The sequence below is a fragment of the Condylura cristata genome, unplaced genomic scaffold (genome assembly GCF_000260355.1).
Source record: "Condylura cristata isolate star-nosed mole 26May11 unplaced genomic scaffold, ConCri1.0 scaffold00016, whole genome shotgun sequence".
Lineage (NCBI taxonomy): Eukaryota > Metazoa > Chordata > Mammalia > Eulipotyphla > Talpidae > Condylura > Condylura cristata.
Genome location: NW_004567117.1, coordinates 2140351 through 2159335, shown reverse-complemented (window position 1 = coordinate 2159335; position 18985 = coordinate 2140351). Strand labels below are relative to the sequence as shown.

At 39.1% G+C, this 18985-nt stretch overlaps 1 protein-coding gene across 2 annotated transcripts in view; it reads left to right on the top strand.

Moving 5' to 3' along the window:
- GNAL (guanine nucleotide binding protein (G protein), alpha activating activity polypeptide, olfactory type) overlaps positions 1-18985 on the top strand; it is a 157374-nt gene that overhangs the window by 111917 nt on the left and 26472 nt on the right. For both annotated transcript variants that reach the window (XM_004683733.2, XM_004683731.2), the window contains one exon: positions 4537-4634. In XM_004683733.2, coding sequence (XP_004683790.2) covers positions 4537-4634 — 98 coding nt within the window. The remainder of the gene's footprint in view (positions 1-4536; positions 4635-18985) is intronic.

Here is an 18985-nt window from a genome sequence, read left to right as displayed (position 1 = left end):
CTACATTGTCAGACATTTTCAAAGCCTATAGTTGAAGAATTTTAAATACAGATTGTTCTTAACCTCTTAACTTTTCTTTAAAAAAAAAACAGATATGTAACCCAGTTTTTCAATGGACAAAATATTTGAACAAACACTCCAAAAGGAAGAGATGAAATAAGCCAAAAATCACATAAAAAGATGTCTAGCACCATTGGTCAGTAGGGAAATGCAACTAAAATCACAATTACATGCCACTACCCCACAAGTAAAATAATTAGAATTAAATAATTAAGGTTATGGGGAAATTGCTCTTGACAAAGGAAGGCAAATTGGAAAAAAAATAAGCAGTTCTTTTTTAAGTTAATCATTCACTTACTGTATCACCTAGCAATTCCATGCCTGAGTGTTAGACCAAGAGAAATGAAAACCCAAGTGTGTGCAAAGACACACTCAGATATTCTTAGATTGACTATTTTAATAGTCCAAAATCTAAACATAACTCAATGTCAGTCAATTGGTGAATAAATAACAAAATATGGTATATCCATAAAATGAAATAGAATTCAGTAATTTAAAAAAGAAAAAAGAACTGTTATCAAACATAGATAAATCTCAGTTAGCATAGATATGCTAACTGAAAGAAGCCAGACACAAAAGACTCCATGGCTTCATTTATAGGAAACATCTAGAAAAGGCAAACCTATAGCGGCAGATAGACAGTTGTCTCAGACCAGGGTAGGCTTGACACCAAAGAAGGTTGTTCTAAAACTTGACTGTGTTGGTGGTTACATGAATATATAAGTGGGAGGGATATATATGGTATAGAAAACATATCCCAGAATACTATTAAAGATAGAAATACTTAAAATAGGCTGTTCTAAAGAGAAGAAATAACTTGTGTTGTCAGTTTACATTTGTCTTCACTGGTCTGAGCACAAAGAATTGCTGTAGACCAGAAAGTGGAAGCTTTTGAGTCCAATTGACCACTGCCTCTGAAGAAAGCTCAAGCAAATACAAAGAATCCTTAATTATTTTCATTTTGCCATCTATAAAATGTTAATTCAATCACCTACATGGCAAGGTTTCAGACTCAAATGAAAATCCTATGTATAAGACTTAGAAAATTACCTAGAACCTACTAGTCACTCAGGAAGTGCCAGGGGCAACCTCTTTTTTTATTTGCTTACCTGGTGTCATTGTTCATACTACAGTAGAAAGATGATTCTGGGGAGTGCCAATTATCTCTCAGTTTGCTTGGCCTTATTTGCATAGTTTCTGAATGCTGCTCCTATATAGAATTGTATTGAATTAATCTTGAGGCTGGATAGTCATATAAATAACAAAATCATAGTATTACCAAGCACAACATATCCCATGCAGATTCTTTAACTGGATAACCACCAGATATCTGAAAAAAGAAATGACAGAACTCATTAGATCATTTTATTTAAAAAGGAATAAAATTGAGTAGGTGTATCATAAATGAATCAAACCAAAACTTGAGCTTTAGAAGATTCCATTTAAACAGCTACTAGCCTGAAGCTGATTATTTCTAAGTCCATTTGTCTATACTAGTAGACATGATTCGCTATGTTCCCATAAAAAAAAATGCATTATGAGTTCAACATGTTCCAGAAAGGATTTAGTGCTGCTCACACAATTATAACACAATAATAAAATAACTGAAAATACAGGAAAATGAAACTCGGAACAGGGAGGAAGGCATATGGGACCATATGGAGTGGAAGGTGATGTCCTACATACAGTGAAGACTGCCCCCTAAGCATGGTTTTAGGGTGCATGTGAGCAACTCAGTGATATAAACAAAATCAATAGGAAAGTCACAGATTAAAAATTAATAATAAAATTTTTAAAACAGTTGCAATTGTTCCTGACACTAAAATTAGAGAGAAATACTTATCATAAGTCAGCCGCGACAAAATATTGTGCAGTTAAATAAGGAGCAACAAAGTTATATTCAACTCAATGACACTTGATCTTTGGAAGAGCGATTTGTGAGTAAGCAGCCCTGCCTGAGACCAGAGGTGTAGTCCACACCCTGACTCTGAACTACAGGATGATAATCACTTTACAAGATGTTTCTCAAGTGTCAGTATAACCGGAAGGATACTGTATTATCTTAGCAGAGAAATCATGCAAGAATCTTTATATTTGTGGTTCTTATTGTCATACTTTCATTTCCATTTTGAAGCAGTTATGGAGAATTTAAAAGCAAAGAAAATTTGTAACTCATCTCAGAATTCTAAATTAGGTTTGAGTATTCTTAATAGATAAAGGAAGTTAGAGATAGCAGTACCAGAAAGGAAAATCCTATAATTTGAAATGGAGTTGTATTTAATTTTTGTTTTTATTTTGATTTTAAAATCGAAATTATGTTATAAAGTTGCTTTTTAAGAGTAGGTTTAAGTTTGATATCAGCATAATTTTTATTTTCTATAATACCACTCAAATCCCTTTGAAAGAGAGCAACAAAAATATTCATGTATTTCAGTTACTAAATATAGGACGATCACAAGGTGATTCTCATATTCAGTAATACAAAAAAAGAGTTAAGAAATGTCACTTAGTAATTTCTTTTTCTGCTTTCAGTTTCTATATACTCTCAGATGTCAAAAAAAGGTTGTAGTTCACTGTGAATCATCCTTCTCTCTCGCATATATAGACGCATTACAAGATTATTTCTATTTAGTGTTAGTCACCATTGTTGCTAATGGCGACATGCTAACTTATTCCCAGTTGTTTTAGAAAATGTTGGAGAATTCTAGCCTGACTGGACAATTAATTATACCTGATAAAACTGTACTAGCTGACTGAATATTTAATGATTTTACAGAATCTTTTTTTTATTTGTTTATATATGCTTTTATGGTGACATTATGGTTGCGAATTTTTAAAGCCTTTATCTTTCAGAAATAAAAGAATATGGTGTAAGAGATCTGCTTCCAGAGAATAAAGGTGGTGGGAAGGGTATGACATTGGCCATGTATTGATAAATGTAGAAGCTGGATATTGGGTGCCTGGGGAGTCGTTCTCCACTTTAGAAGTTGAAATTTTCCTCCAATAAACTCTGGGAGAGGCAGCAACAGCAGGAGCCCTGGAATTTTCCCAGAAGTTTTTGGAATTCCTTAAAAAGCGAAAGATTCCTGGGGAGATAGCTATGTTCTTGTGCTATGTCCTTTTTTTACCAATGAGGAAGCTGAAACACAGAGGAATTGGTTTTGCTTTTGTTTCTTTGGTGTTCTCCAAAACATCTATTTTTAAATCACAGAGCCCACATTCCTGTTTTATTGCTGTCACTGTTAGGTACCCCAGAAATCTCATGTCTTGATTCTTGTATCAAACACTTTTCTGTAATTCTGTCTCAGAGCTTCAGATAAAGACAGTAATGAAGACTTTATTCAAGAGACTGCTGCCCTGGAGTGCAGTAGTTGGACAGAAAGGTCAGAATCAACACCACAACGTGGGAGTTATTACTGTCTCCAGGCCAGCTCGATAATTACATAATACAGAATTTCTCTGTGGTCATGTGGGGGGCAAGAACAAGGTCTTCTTCATACACTTCTAGAAGGAAGTTGTTTTGTTTTGTTTTGTTTTTTAAAGAAACCTATAAACACATTAACTGGAATGATAATACAGCGGTGGGAAATTCCAGAGGAAACAAAAATCTAGGCAGACAAGATAGAAACAGAGAGGCTTAGCTCCATGGTGATCACGTGACCACAAAGGCTTGAGTCAGCTGCTTAGCAGCGGTAACCAGAGAACCAGATCAGAGGTGGAAATGGCTGTTTCCCATTTATGTAACTTCTTTTATATTTAGTAACTAACTTATAGTCATTTAACTAGGGTAATTTTGGAAATGTGAATTCATAAAGCCATGTTTTATTTTGAGATAAGGAAACTCCTAATTACAATGAGCGCTGCTTGTCATATGGATGAAATTAAGCACCATTCCTTAATGGTCTTGAGAGCTAAAAACCACAGTTCACATTTAACTCATATATTTTTTTATGATATCAACAAATAACAGATGATGACTGCCAAAATGTGTAATTTTAAAAATTTCTTTCTTACATACCCAGTGCTTCTGAGCCAATTGTAACTCATCCATGTCTATTCATAATCCTGGACACGTAAAGAATTCAGAGGCATCAGAAAAATAACTTGCCATTATAACAAACAGGTTTTTTCATTGCAAAAGTAGCAATTACATTAGTTAAGTTGCTGAACACTAAAAACTTTAAAATTATACTGATAGCTGAATTTATAGTTCATAAATGTCATTAATTTTTGACTTAACAGTTTTCACTTGGAGGAACTTTCAGTTATGTTTGGACTTGTTGATTTAAATGATGAGTTCACAGATGCATCCTTTTCCCAACATGCTGAAGGCAGAATGTCTGCTCTTTATTATATGTAAAGAGGAAAGAAAGCAATTTACAAGCTACCTGAAAACATGGGTGTGCAGCTTCTTTTTTTGTTTTTGAACTTATGAAAAGATGATAGTTTTCTAATTTGGAGCTTCTTCAATTTTAGGAATTCTTTGATCACGTGAAGAAACTCTGGGATGATGAAGGCGTGAAGGCATGCTTTGAGAGGTCAAACGAATACCAGCTCATCGACTGTGCCCAATAGTAAGTCCATTCCTGATCAGTCCAGGTCTCTGTAAAGTTGGGTTGTACCCTCAGTTATGCTGCCACCAGGATACCAGGTTTCTTAAACTAACAATTGATATCTCACCACAGAAATCAGTTTTAACATGAATAGACGGGCAACTGAAAATCTAATAGGAGTCGGTGTTTCAGGGAAGATCCGAAGCAACTGAATTCTCCTTACCATGATCACTGTATTTAGTTCTCTGCATTTTTTGCTATCTGTAGATCTGCAGACATACTCACGTTTTATAATGTACTTTGATAGTCACTATTATATTTCTATTTTGGAGCAAGAGCCCCCAAATTAAATTTTAAAATAATACTTGCTATTAAACCCAAGCTCTCATTTAAGATAGCAGATTTTTGCTATTAAACCCAAGCTCTCATTTAAGATAGCAGAAGTTCACACTCTATACACAGTAGAAGTAGACACAGTAAGTAAATATTTGATTTAAAAAATTAATGAAGAGAAAATCGTTATCATACTGAAGGGGGTTCCTTACTTGAAAGTGTCAACCAGTAGACCAGACACAAGTTTCACTGGAGAAAGAGGAGTTTCTTACCTATGCAAGAAATGGAGACAAGGGGTTAAGTTCCCAAAGACTGCTTATCCTCAGAAAAGATGTGAAGGGATATTTAGTTATTTACTTTCTTACTTCCACTTTATTTTTATTATACTTAACTTGCTGTGTGATTTTCATACTAATTTTGACTTTTGTTAACATACTCAATTTTTTTTTTAACCTAAACATCGTATTTTTGAAAAGACTCTTTTAAACTTCAAACACCAAACTGGCCATTAGATTGGTTTTTAAAAAAATGAACTATGGAGTTAATCAAATTATTTTGCATCTTATCCTCTTTATTCCTGTATGTCTTGAGATTTAATTTTCCTTTTCTTTTTTTTAAGATAATTTATTTTCAATTGAGGTAATATTTGGACCCCCATTAGGTATTGGCACCATAGTGTACCCACCACAGATTTCCCCATAGTGCCCCACCAGACACCATCAGTGCCTTCCCTCTTTGATCTCACCCTGCCCCCTCCCCCTCTGAATACTTCAGTTCAGTAGTTAGTTTCAGGAACTAGTTTTCAAGCTTGTCTTTATCTGTCTCTTAGTTTAGTACTTTATATTCCATAGACAGTGACACCACCCAGTGTTTATCTTTCTCCTGCTGACTTACTTCACTTAGCATTCATTAACCATGAAGCGACTTCTAAAAGAAAGGAGGACAAAAGTTAGACACGGCATCTTTAGTGACTGGGCTGGAGGCGACAGGCAATGTCGATCGTGTGCGTGTGCGCAGAGGCTGTTTGTGTTTCCACAAGCTTCACATATTCAGAACACAAGGCTCAGCTCCTCCCTCCTAGGTGGAGATTTAGTTCATAATGAAGTTGGTGAGATTGTAGATGAAAAACTGGTCACGGTTCGGATTCTTCACATACTGGCAAGTTGCTCAAACTGGGTAAGGGTGGTGGGAATTCTTTCTGGACAGACGGAAATGTAGTAGCGTTTAGTTAGATAACATTGCTTTCTAGTAAATCAGTTACTACTGTGCTGACCGCCCTGCATTGGTAATGAGCAGTCTTAATCCTTTGTCTGTTGCTGTTTTGAAGTCCTAGAATTAATGATCTTACCCATGTGTTTCCTGGTCCCAGACTGACTCATTGTTTTCCCTGAAATGCTTATTTTCTTATTTTCTTTAACTATTTTAAATTCTTTCCTTTACTATTAGAGAATAATTGGTACTCTAGAAAGTGAGAATCAAGAAATATTACATATGTTTACTATTTTGATAACAAGAAAATCTGTTTAACTGCATGTAACTCGTTGGGCAACAAGAAAGGAACGCTTTTACATTTTAAATCTGTAAATTAAACATTCATACTAATAGAAGAAATCGATGAGCATGTAATCTAGGAATTCACACTATTTGGAACCAGCTAGCAGTATTCACTGATTTCAGGGAGAGTGTGTGTGACAGCAGCCCGTCCTCATCCTTAGGAGTCCAGGCACCATCACCTAACAGATGGGCAGGCACTGAGAGAGAGCCCCATGACATGCATGGAAGGGCGGTGGGGGGCACTAGGTGGAGGGGACATTGCTGGGCATCTCCCCAGCACTCACGTGGAAGCTGGTCTAGGTATAGATGGGTAATACAAGTGACCATAAAGAAGTAAGAGAGGTAATGGAGGTCATCCTCTCCCACACACTGAAGGCCATCTCAGGGTCATTTTGGCTGCTTCATGGGGAATCAAAAGAGGCAGCAACCCCAGTGATATGTCCTGGGTCAGGTGGTGGCCGTGGAGGTGAACTCTGGGAGTCAAAAGGACAGAGCTAGGTGTTCTGTCTAGGATGACAGCCGGGTAGGCTGTGGTGTGCTTTACTGAAATAGAAAACCCAGACATGTTGTTTGTGGGAAGCCAAGGAAGGAATCAAGCTCTGAATTGGAGGTGTTTGAATTTGAGATGCCCAAGACATCTATATGTGGAGAGAGCTGTTATAGGAATCCAAACCTTGGAAGAGAGACTGTTCATAAGGTGATACTGTTATCACCCCCATCCTGTGTTGTACAGAATCTTGGAACTGCATGAGCAACAGTATGAGTGTTGAGAAAGGAGAGATACTAGACCTGAGAAAGTTCAACCTTTAGAAGTCAGCTTCAGGAGGAGGAGCCTAAAATCATATCCAAGAAGTAGGTGGCAAAAAAGCCACATTTCTGGTCATTTCCCACTTTGGCCCAGAGGCCATCCATCCTCTGAAAGATGGAGGGAACTAGCCCTCTGGGCCAAAGTGGGAAATGACCAGTAATGTTATAAGCTTTTATTTAATCTTCTTGTCCACACATCCTCAGGCCTGTGGTGAGAAGAGCATGGTCCTCTGTATGGCAGGGTCTAGTACCACAAGATGGAGCATAGACTTGCTCCAGACACCCCAAAATGACCAATGGATGCATTAGTGAGCCTCCATTATAGATGCAAAAATGATACATAGAGAAGAAACTATTTATTAAGAAAAAGTTCTAATTATGTAGAAAATTATGTAAAAGTTCCTGTTTCCTGCTTTAACAGTTGCTCCACTTAAACATCCCTATTGAAGTTGGCTGTGACCATTAGTTTATTTGAGTCTGTGATACATCCCGTTAACTTCCTCTCAGATCATTCACTATGTACACTGACTTTCACTGCACAGCTCAGACTTGTTGGCAGGTATAGGAAAGGTTCCTGGCAGAAGGTTCTGGGAGGACCACCATATTGCTGAAGAACCTTTATCTTTCCCACTACTCTCACTTATTTTTCTCTGTCATGTCATTTCCTTATCATTTAAAACCCGTGACAGATTATATGTTAAATCACAACATTTTAGAAATGGGAAGGACAAACAGAAAAAAAATGCTAATAATTAGAATTAATGGCATGGTGCACAGTATTAAAATTCATATCAATTTGTATTTAAAGTTGGCATGGATGTCCTTTGCCAGTATTTCTTGAGCAAAGACACCTTTGCTATGATGTCACCATAGGAATTTTTCTTTCTTAAAAAGAGAAACAGAAGACAACCTATCTCCACAGTGATAGAATTAATGACTTAATTTTAAAAGGATATGCAAATATAAGAGTTTTTAAAAGAAGAAGTGGGGTGGCATTTGACAGGTAGTCAGGATTCAGGTCTTAACTTTACCATCGACCATTCTATAAATGTTTGGGCAAATTACTTTAATGGGAGAATTACGGGCTCTAGTCTCATACCATTATTACAGGATTAGGAAGATATCCAAAATTCTCAAAGAATGCCAGGCACAGAGTAATCCCTACATAAACTATTGCTGCTTCATCACCCATGTGGAAACCAATGTCCAGATGGTAAACTGAGGCATAAAGATCAGAGTTTCCCAGCACGATCAGGAGCACAGCCACAATCTACTTCTTTCTGTCCCCTTCAAATTAAGGGAGCCTCAGATACAAACTGCCTGATCAGTGAGACTCTGCAGCCTGGAGTTCTTGACTCCAGGACTGACAGGAATAGGAAGGACCTTTGCTTATGCTTCCTTAACTCTGGCCTGGCAGAATTACAGAAATCAGTACCCCCCTCTAGACCTCATTTTTTAACTAACTTCATAATTTTCCCAACTTTGTATTATCCACTTTGATACACATGGAGATCAAGTTGGATCAATAATCTGCATCTTATTCTCCCTCCACCTCAGATTTTGAGATTGGGGTGGAGAGGAATCTTAAATAGCTTTTTTTTTTTTTGTATTTAATTTTTTTTTAATTTTAAAGAAATTTTTTAAAAATAGCATTCAAAAAATTTTGTTAGGCCAATATACAGCTGCCAGATTTTTTATGTTGCCCAACAAGATGTTAAAAGACCACAAGCTGGCCCTCCCTGGTGGCGCAGCGGGTTAAAGCACAGCACTGAGAATCTAAAGCCACTTCCGCATGAGTTCGATCCCCACCTGCCCCGGAGGTGACCACATGGTGTGGCAGACCTCTCCTAACCCACCCGCTGCTCCCCTCAACAGTGTACTTGGCCAATCTGCCTGTTCTGTTCCCCACTCTGTCTCTGATGAAGCCTCTCACTGCCCCTGAGCCTCCAGCCTGTACCCCAGTTCTGTATGTACAAATAAATAAATCTTTAAAAAAAAAAAAAAAGACCACAAGCTGCTGCCATCTATTAACATCCCTTCATACAAGAAAGAAATTTCAGTGTCAAGGCAATAGAGGAACAGAGTGTCAGTAAAGAACTCAGACTACAGTATGTGTACACCTGTCCAGTCCACTGGATTTTTAATTCTTCATGGAATAAGTCTTACCCTTTAATGCCTAGCTTTTGGGTAAGTGTTCTTGTATGAAGTCAGTGTTCAGTATGTGGTGTTAGAAGTAAATGAACTAGCAAAGCAGGAGACCTTTATCCACTGTGGTCCTGTCAGGAGAAGCTAGCTCCGTCCCTTTAAAATGCACACCCCCACCCCAAACTCACTCTGGGTGAGTCTCCCTCCTTCCCCTTATGGATTTCAGTATTCTGACATATTCTATTTTTTCCCTGCTTCTAAATTTCTGTAGGAAAAGCTAGGATTTATATTCAGTGTGCTTCTAAGTTCCTCTGTTACCGTGCACAATAGTATTGCATCTTGAACCTTAATTCTTGTGAAGGCACTAATTCTAAGCTCTGGTAAAATAATTACTTCCATGGCAGAAATCCCGGGCATTTTCTGGGGAGAAGGTATTTCTGCGGACTTGATGAGGCTGAGCAGAGAGGGGTATCTCAAAAGTTTAAGCTTAGAGGTATCTAGCAATTCCATTCTAGATAAATACAGAATGGAATTAAAAAGACAAACTCACACAAAATGTGCACATGAATGTCAGTAATAACATGACCCCCAGTGCCAAAAACTACAAAGAACTCAAATATGCCTCAGATAGTGAATGGATAAATATAATGAGATACACCACTGTTTGTGAGTAAAGAGGAATAAGGCCTGACACAGACTGCACATGAATGAACCTTGAAAATATTTTGCTAAGTCAGAAATCCTGACAAAAAGGCCGTGTATTATCTGATTGCATTTCTATGAAGTACCCAGAATAGGTAAACTCATAGAGCCAGAAAGCAGATGCGTGGTTGTGAGGGTCTTGGGAGAAGGAGAGCTGAGAATGACTGGTAATGGGTATGGGGTTTCTGACAGGAATATTGGAAATGTTCAACCCTGTGAATACTCCCAAACCCATTTAATTTTATACTTCAAAATGGATACTTTTCTGTTATGTGAAGTTATATGTTATGTGAATTAGATCTCAATTTTATAATTTAATTTAATAAAGACTACAGGGGGAGGAAAGATCTAAGGCCAGAAGAGCGGGGAGCACAGAGAGTTGGGGGGGGGGTGGTCAGGTAGTGTCAGTGAGGACTGAGTGCAAGCAGAAAAGCTTCTTTCTCAGCAACACATTAAAGTCTAAAATTCTACAGATGCATTTATAAAACCATCAGCAGTCACAAAGGCATTAATATCACTGCACCATGTTCCCCAGTCTGCAAACACTGCATGGGAACTCCCAAATGACAAAGCACTGTCCTACGCAAGGGGGAAAGTCTGCCAAGAGCTGTGCATATTCTTGGGCATGCATGAAGTGGGACCTGGCTCAGGCTACTTCAAGAAAGGGCAGTTTGTTCTGGGTCCCTCTGGCAGTCAGAATCGAGTCAGAGCTCCCAGGAGCCAGCTCTCTGTCCCGGCTGTCTGCGTTTCCACTTCCATCCCTTGCTTCTGACGGGCAGGTCCACTTTGTCACCTGTAGGTCAGATCACACAGGAAGCAGGGGAGATGAGTGTAGCCAGTGGCTGAGTAGCCTTCCCCTCGCCCCGCCTTGTCCTCAGCCCCGGCCCATGTCCAGGTCCCTGAGCAGAGGCTGTGGTGAGGCAGGGTAGCAGGAAGGCAGAAGAGACATGCTTAGGCTGAATGTCCAGGACAGACAATGGCTAGAAGAGTCTGGGGAATGTGCTGTAAGTAGTGTACTTTTGGTACAAATGAGCATCTTGGAAGCATCAAACAAGCTGTGTAAATGACCGTAGGTTATTTTTCATATACAGAGTTCCTCATTCCCACTGTGAAAACTAAGAAACTGTCTTCTGCATTTTCCTCCTAAATGCATTTCCTGTAAGTCCTAATAATAAGTGATTATGTAGCCATGGAAACAGCTATTTAGGGAAAGAGAAAATTGGATCTCTAGAACAGGTTTACAAAATCAGACTTTGCTTAATGTCACTTGAAGTTACAGCACAGAGGTCCTTCTGATTTGTACTGATGTTGACCTGATCAACACCGTTTAGGAATATATCTATTTGAATAATCAGTGTTAGAATTTTCTAAACGAAAGGAAACATCCCAGAAGAAATGAAAGAGCAATGAGGATACTCAGTGTTTTTCTGCTGTGCCCCCTATAGGCCTGTCAGGAAACGCAACTCCCTTTCTGACTGGCGCTTGGCTCTGGTGACTTCAGGTTCTGAAATCTAAGCTTTCAGGACAATCTGGAAACAATGAGCAAAACTGAAGTCTCAATCTCAAAGGTGATTTTTGCAGGTCATATTAAAACAAAAGAGATGATCGCTGAAAATGTGCATGTTCGTACATACTGTTCAATTTATTAAACAGGTAATCGACTACCTGGGTACACGTACACTTTCCTTTTAACACTCACTGCAACCTTTATTCTAGACAAATTTATTTCAGGTCACTGCACACCTGCAGAATTAGAAATGTTCCTAGCTATAGACAGTACAGCCATTTCCTTAGATACAAAGGATAAATTTGGGGACAAAGTAGGTTGGCCAGATACTCCCTATAATTGATCAGCTCCTGGCTATCGTGGCTGTACTCAGAAGCCCTTCCCTTGAAAAGAAGCTTTTGAGCAGGCTCAGTGTTCCTGTATGAATAGGAAGGCTGCTTTCCCCCGTGCAGCTCTCCTCTGCTCTGATATGACCACTCCCAACACTGCTGCCTCCAGATTGGGGAAGGCCGGGAGGCCACTCTCCACACCAAGCCATTCTCTACGGGACCAGCAGGGTGCCCTACAACTGAACTCAGTTCTGACACTGTCTAACTGGGGATAGCTTCAGACCCCAAGGAGCTAAGTCTCAGAAGACTGCCCACCATTTTAGATATCATTAGAAAGCAGTAGGTGCTCAGGTTACTTACAGCTTCTGTCCCACTTGGCTTCAAATCAGAGGCCCACAGGGCGTGATATATTTATTTGCTAGAACAGCTCACAGAACTCAGGTGAACATTGACTTACATTTATCAGTTTAGTATGTGTCAAAGGCCGTGGTCAAGGATACAGGTGAACAGTAAGATGAAGAGATATAGAAGGGTCCTGAGCTCCAGCTCCTGATCCTGCAGTATTGGCGCGAGTCGCCCTCCCAGCAGGTAGCTGTGTTCACCAACCTGAAAGTGCTTCAAACTATACTTTTGGGATTTGTGGAGGCATCTTCACATGGGCACAATCAGTCATGAACTCGATAGCTAGCCTCTCTCACCTTCCTGGAGAATGAGAGTGAGGCTCTGATAGTTACATGATTGTAAGGATTTGGTCTTTCTGGCAACAAGCAACCATCCACGAGCCCAATCAGTCATCTCATTAGGACAGTGGGCGCACATGTCACCCAGTAATTCCAAAGTTTCCAGGAGCTCTGTGCCAGTAATTGGATACAGAGACAAATCTATTTATTTATATATTGATATTGATATAAATAGATTGTTTCTCTCTCAGAAAAGTTGCTTCCATGAGTGGAGAGCCCTGGTAGACCCCAATCATCATTTCAGTATTCCTTGGGCTTTCTGTTAAAGAAGGGACTCTGGGGGCCCTCCCTGGTGGCGCAGCGGGTTAAAGCACAGCACTGAGAATCTAAAGCTGCTTCCTCATGAGTTCGATTCCTGCCTGCCCCGGAGGAGATCCACATGGCGCGGCAGACCTTTCCTGACCCGCCCGCTGCTCCCCTCAGCAGTGTACTTCGTCCATCTGCCTGTTCTGCTCCCCACTCTGTCTCTGGTGAAGCCTCTCGCCACCCTGGCACCTCTGGCCTGTACCCCAGTTCTGTATGCACAAATAAATAAATCTTTAAAAAAAAAAGAAGGGACTCTGGGGCCGAGAGGGAGGGGCCCAAGTAGTCCTCGTCCCTTCCATCATATCATGCTGGATTCTGATGACATTTCTCTTGCAGTAAATACTGTTACACTTATTTTGAAGGTTGTGATCATTGTGTCCTTGAACCATGTATAGTGAAATAGCAATAATAATGATGATGGAACTACTTGTTGGGGCTGTATTTTTCCATTTATTCCTTTGAAATAGAACCTTTTGACAAATAGAGTCCCATGTGGGTGCCGGTAATGAAGCTGCAGAGTGCCTGCGCTGGGCCACTGAGTGTGAAGGGCCCAGTGCACCTCTAGCTTCCCTTTGTGGCACTCAGTTGGTGCCAAGGAACGCTGACTCCCTAGGGCCCAGTGGGAAGCAAAATTTATAGCTGCAGGACCAACGGTGATTTACATCAAATACTGCTCAAGTGATGTTTGACTAGAATAAATATATCACACCAAACTTGTGTTTTATCAGAATGAATTTATTTTAGATTTTGACGTATTTACTTATTAAGATCTGTGTGACCAGTTGATAAACACAGATTGAAATTCAATACTTATCAAAAGTTGATTCTTTTACTAGACTCAACATCCAATTTCTCTGTTGGGGAGAGTCAGTGGAAATAGCACTGGCCCTTAAGTTATGTGAGTATGAAGGGCCCTGACCCTCCTCCCCAGGCAGAAATCTATATGTAACTTTCTGGATATCCAAAAGCTTAATTACTGATAGCTTGCTAGTGACCGGAAGCCTTATATGTAACAAAAACAGTCAGTTAGCACTGTTTGCATGTTATAAGTAGTAGATATCAGTGTCTTACAATAAATTAAAGTAGAACAAAGAAAATGTTATTGAAAAACATAAGGAAGAGAAAATACATTTATACTACGGCATCTATCAATACTATATGTCATCTGCTTATAAGATAATTCTGTATCAGTACCTACATCAAAAGTGTCTTATATGATACAACACACTATAGCTGATTCTGGTGTATGTAGCAGAATAATAAATGACCACCAAAAGATTTAGGTTTACCTAATAATCACAAGAAACATTTTAAGTTAAATTATTCAGAAAAGGAGTAATATGAAAAGGAAAAGTGTGAGGCACTTTCTTTTATTAATTTTTTTAAAGATTTATTTATTTATGCATATAGAGCTGGGATACAGGCTAGAGGTGCAGGGGCGGTGAGAGGATTCACCAAAAACAGAGTGGGGAGCAGAACAAGCAAACTGACAAAGTACACTGCTGAGGGGAGCAGAGGGTAGGTCAGGAGAGGTCTGTCATGCCAGGTGTATCACCACCAAAGAGGGGATCGAACTCACGCGAAAGTGGCTTTAGCTTCCTAGTGCTGTGCTTTAACCCACTGCGCCACCAAGGAGGGCCCATAAGGAGCTTTCTTTTAAGCTTGATTCTAACAACTCCTCACATTCCTCATTGTAAATATGAAGTCAAATCAATCCTTAAATTTTCGGAAGCACAAAGACTGTCTATGATGGGATGATGGGACAGGAGCACGGGGAGTCCACACTTAACCGGCCTTGAAGAAGTGGGGTGCTGTGCCCTCTGGCTTGGGGGACATGCTGTGTCATCTAAATGGACAGTGCAGTGCTGTCACCTTCCTTCCAAACAGCAGTAGTACTTCTGCAAGAAGTTGAAGACATGCTTACTATCTTGATAGTGAAAGGTTTGGCGAGTGAGAAAGACAGAGAGACAAGAGCGAAAGTCAAAGAACGAAGTTTATTGTGCTCTCAGGCAGTACCCACCCATGTGTATGGCAGGTATTGCAATGGTACTGGAGAGAAGCAGGCTTTTTATATAGCTATGGAGTGGACCACCTTAGTGGGGCACTTTGCCCTATTCGGAGTTGTTTTCCCTGTTTTTCCACTACTGACTTTTTCAGGCCCTTTTTCCTGTTCTTGTAGGGTGATGCTCAGTCACTGAGCAGGTTCTGGGTCTTTAAGTTTCTGCCCTGGGGTGGTCCTTTACTTCCCCCTGGGCTTCCCTGGACCTAAAAAATAAAAGAGTTTGGATTACACAGGGAATGCAGTCATCAAAACACAGCAAATGCACTCTTTAAGATACATGTTTCTTTGGATCCAAGTTTTAATAAAGATTGTGAACAATTGATTTCTAGAGAAAGATCTGTATGCTAAAGTGTTTAGGAGGTGGCGTACTGGTTGGCATCTGCCCTTTCTAGGAAATGCATCAAACAAAAGAGGGGTAGCAGAACCTAGATGGTGAGTACTCAGCATTGACTGCATACTTATTTCAAGTGTATTGTATGTTTGACATTTTTCATAGTAAAATGGAAGATAAGGTAGCAGCACAAGTTGACACATGGTTGATATTACTGATCTATGTCTCCTAATTCAAAGAGCAGAGGTCAGATTTCCAGGGCATCAGGTTTTTAGAAAAGAAAGAAGCTTTATTGAGAATCAATTGGCAAGGACACAGGAGTGAAACCAAAACCCTCTGTTAAGAAAGGCAATGAGGATTATATAAGTTTTGAGAGACTGGAGGTAAGAACAAAAGATTTAAATTTCATTGGCTGAAAAATCAAGTGAGAGGCAAAAAAAATATGGCTAGCTAGTTACAAGGCAGTTCGTAGAGAGACGTCAAAGCAGCCTTGTCCAGGTAATGAGTTCTGAATCTCTTGGTGGGTGCCTCACCTCTGCATCTGCAGACTCTTGTCTCTACTGGCCTTGGGGCTCAGCTCAGGGTGGGTCACCTGCTGAGAAGGTCCAGCCTCTTCTGTCTGTGAATAAAACCTCAAGGAGAAAACCAGATACATTCTTTCTCTTTTGTGTTCCTGGGTTTGAAAGCAATTCAAGCATCTCGCCTTGTTTTCTGTGATACCCACAGAAAGCAATAGTAGTAACTATTTGCTGAATTCTTCAAAACATTAGCGAAAGACCTAGGGACTCAGATGGAAAATCACTAAGTACTACTATTAATTAGATGTACAGCTTCAGAATAATTTAAGAGATATGTTCTATATTTCTTAGCTTCAACACGTGGCTGCAAAATAGCTCATAGTTGTAGAAACTTATAGTGTGGGAGCATCCTCAGCTAACCCTGAGTGTATCATCTCTATATTACAGAGGGGGAAACAAAAGCACCAAAAATTACACAGGACTACACCATGCCAGATTGTTACTTGATTTTCCAGATTTTAATTCTAAACCTAAAAATGTTAAGAATACTTTCAGTTAACGTTCAACAAGAATTATTTTCACCATCAAATATGTACCAGGAGGCAATGTCAGGTGGTAAGTTAACAGATGTGAGGTCTGGCTCTATGCTCAAATAATTAGTGGAGTGTCATAGGGTACCCTTTTTCTCAGATTCTGAAGACCTTCTCATCAATTTTCCATCCATTCAGTTCACAAATTAAACATAGTTTTTTTTTTTAAAGATTTCCTTTTTTTTTTATTTTATTTATTTATGTGCACAAAACTGGGGTACAGGCCAGAAGTACAGGGGCAGTGAGAGGATTCGCTAGAGACAGAGTGGGGAGCAGAACAAGCAGATCGACGAATTACTCTGCTGAGGGGAGCAGCGGGCAAGATCGGAGAGGTCTGCTGCACCTAAAAATAGTTTTTAAATAAAAGTCAAAACAATTGCTTTTTTACAGAGATCCTCAAGGTTTAGGAAAATGAAAAGACAGTTCAGAGAAAACTTTTCAATAAACAAAATTATATAAATGGCTATAAACTCATGAGAAGATGCTCAAAATATACAGATACTAAGAAATTAGGAAAAACCCTAGTGAGATGTCACTCATTCCCAATAGGATGATTGTAATCGAAAAATCAAATTAAAAATAAATGTCGGCAACTATGCGGAGTAATTGGAACCCTCATATGCTGCTGGTGCAGAATGGCATATCCACTTTAGAAAACTGACAATTCCTCACGAAATTCATCATAGAGTTACCATATGGCCCAGTGATTCCACACTTAGGTTTATACTCAAGAGAAATGAAAACATACAGCTGCACAAAAGCTTCAAGACAAATGTTCAGGGAAGTGTTATTCATAATAGTAAAAAATGGAAACTACCTAAAGAGCCATTAACTGATGAATGGACAAACAAAATGTTTGTCTAAACAATGAGGTGTTGTTTAACTTATGAAAGAAAGGAAGCATTTACACTTGCTACAATGTGGATGAACCTTAGAAACATTGTGCTAAGTAAAGTTAGACATAAAAAAAAAAAAAGGCCATGTATTGTATGATTCCTTTTATAGGAAATGTTCAGAACAGGTATTTCAATAGAAACAGAAAGTAGATTACATAGGGCTGAACGAGGTGACCAGGAGTGAGATGAGGAGTGACTGACTGACTGACTGATGAGTATAGGGTTTCTTAATGGAGTGATTAACATATTCTAAAAGAGATTATGGAAATGATTGCACAACTGTGACCATCAAACACCATGGAATTGTACGCCTTCAGTGCACTTTAAATTGAGATTCCCTGTTGCAACGAACTAGCTAAATTTCATCTTGGCTATGTCTGTGTATAATCTGGAGACTGCTGATCATTTGAATCTGTCTAATTTCAGGGACTTCGTATTTTTGTATTTAATACCAAGTTGAGACAGACAGGCAGAGAGAGAGAGAGACCATTCAAGATTTGTAGCTGCTCAGTACTCCTCACCCTATAAAGTAAATGCTGTCTCATCTGTGTGCTTCAACTGTATTGATGATACTATAGCTACATTGCTGAGAATATTCAATATAAAACTTCTGATTTCCCAGCCTTATTGAGATATAATGACATATAAGAATAAGTCATTTTATAAGTTATTACATAAGATATTGAGTTGTTCTTCACACATAGTAACAACTCATTAAATATTTAGTGGATGAAAAACTGAGTCTATTAAAGCTTTTAAATATAATGAACAGAAAAACAAAATGTAGTCTGGAATTATTGTTTACCACTGTGCCTGGCACAATGCTTGGCACATTGTAGGTACTCAAAAAATACTTTATAAATAGAATGTCTTTTTGTGGAAATGTCATGATGCATTTTTTGCTTGAAAAATAGAAAGAAAATATTATGACTTTTCTGACAATCCAATCAATCATAACTATTCTTTTCTGCCATTCTTCTGTGTAAAACAAAAAAAAAAATTTATGTGTACAACTCAGATAAAGGCATAATATCTATTCATAGTAGCTTTATTCCAAATAATCAGAAAATGTAAACAATGCAAATGACCATCATATAATGAACAGAAAAACAAAATGTAGTCTGTTTCAATGGAATATTATTCAACCATAAAAAAGAATGAAAACTGTACTGATACCAGCAGCCACCTAACCTCCTCAGTCACAATAAACAAATACCAAATCATGTACAATTGAAACAAAAATGATGTCACATATCAATATCCCAATAAAAAAGGAAATTTAGGGTCCTCCCTGGTGGCACAGCGGGTTGGAGCATAACACTGCAAAGCTGGGCAGCTTCAGTGCAAGTCCGATCCCCACCCTGGGGGGTGACCCACATGGTGCAGCAGACCTTTCCTGACCCACCCACTGCTTCCCTCAGCAGTATACTTCATCTATCTACCTCTTCTGCTCCCCACTCTTTCTTGGTGAATAATCTTCCCCCCTCCCCGCAACACACACACACCTCTGGCCTGTATCCCAGTTCTGTATGCATAAATAAATAAAATCTTT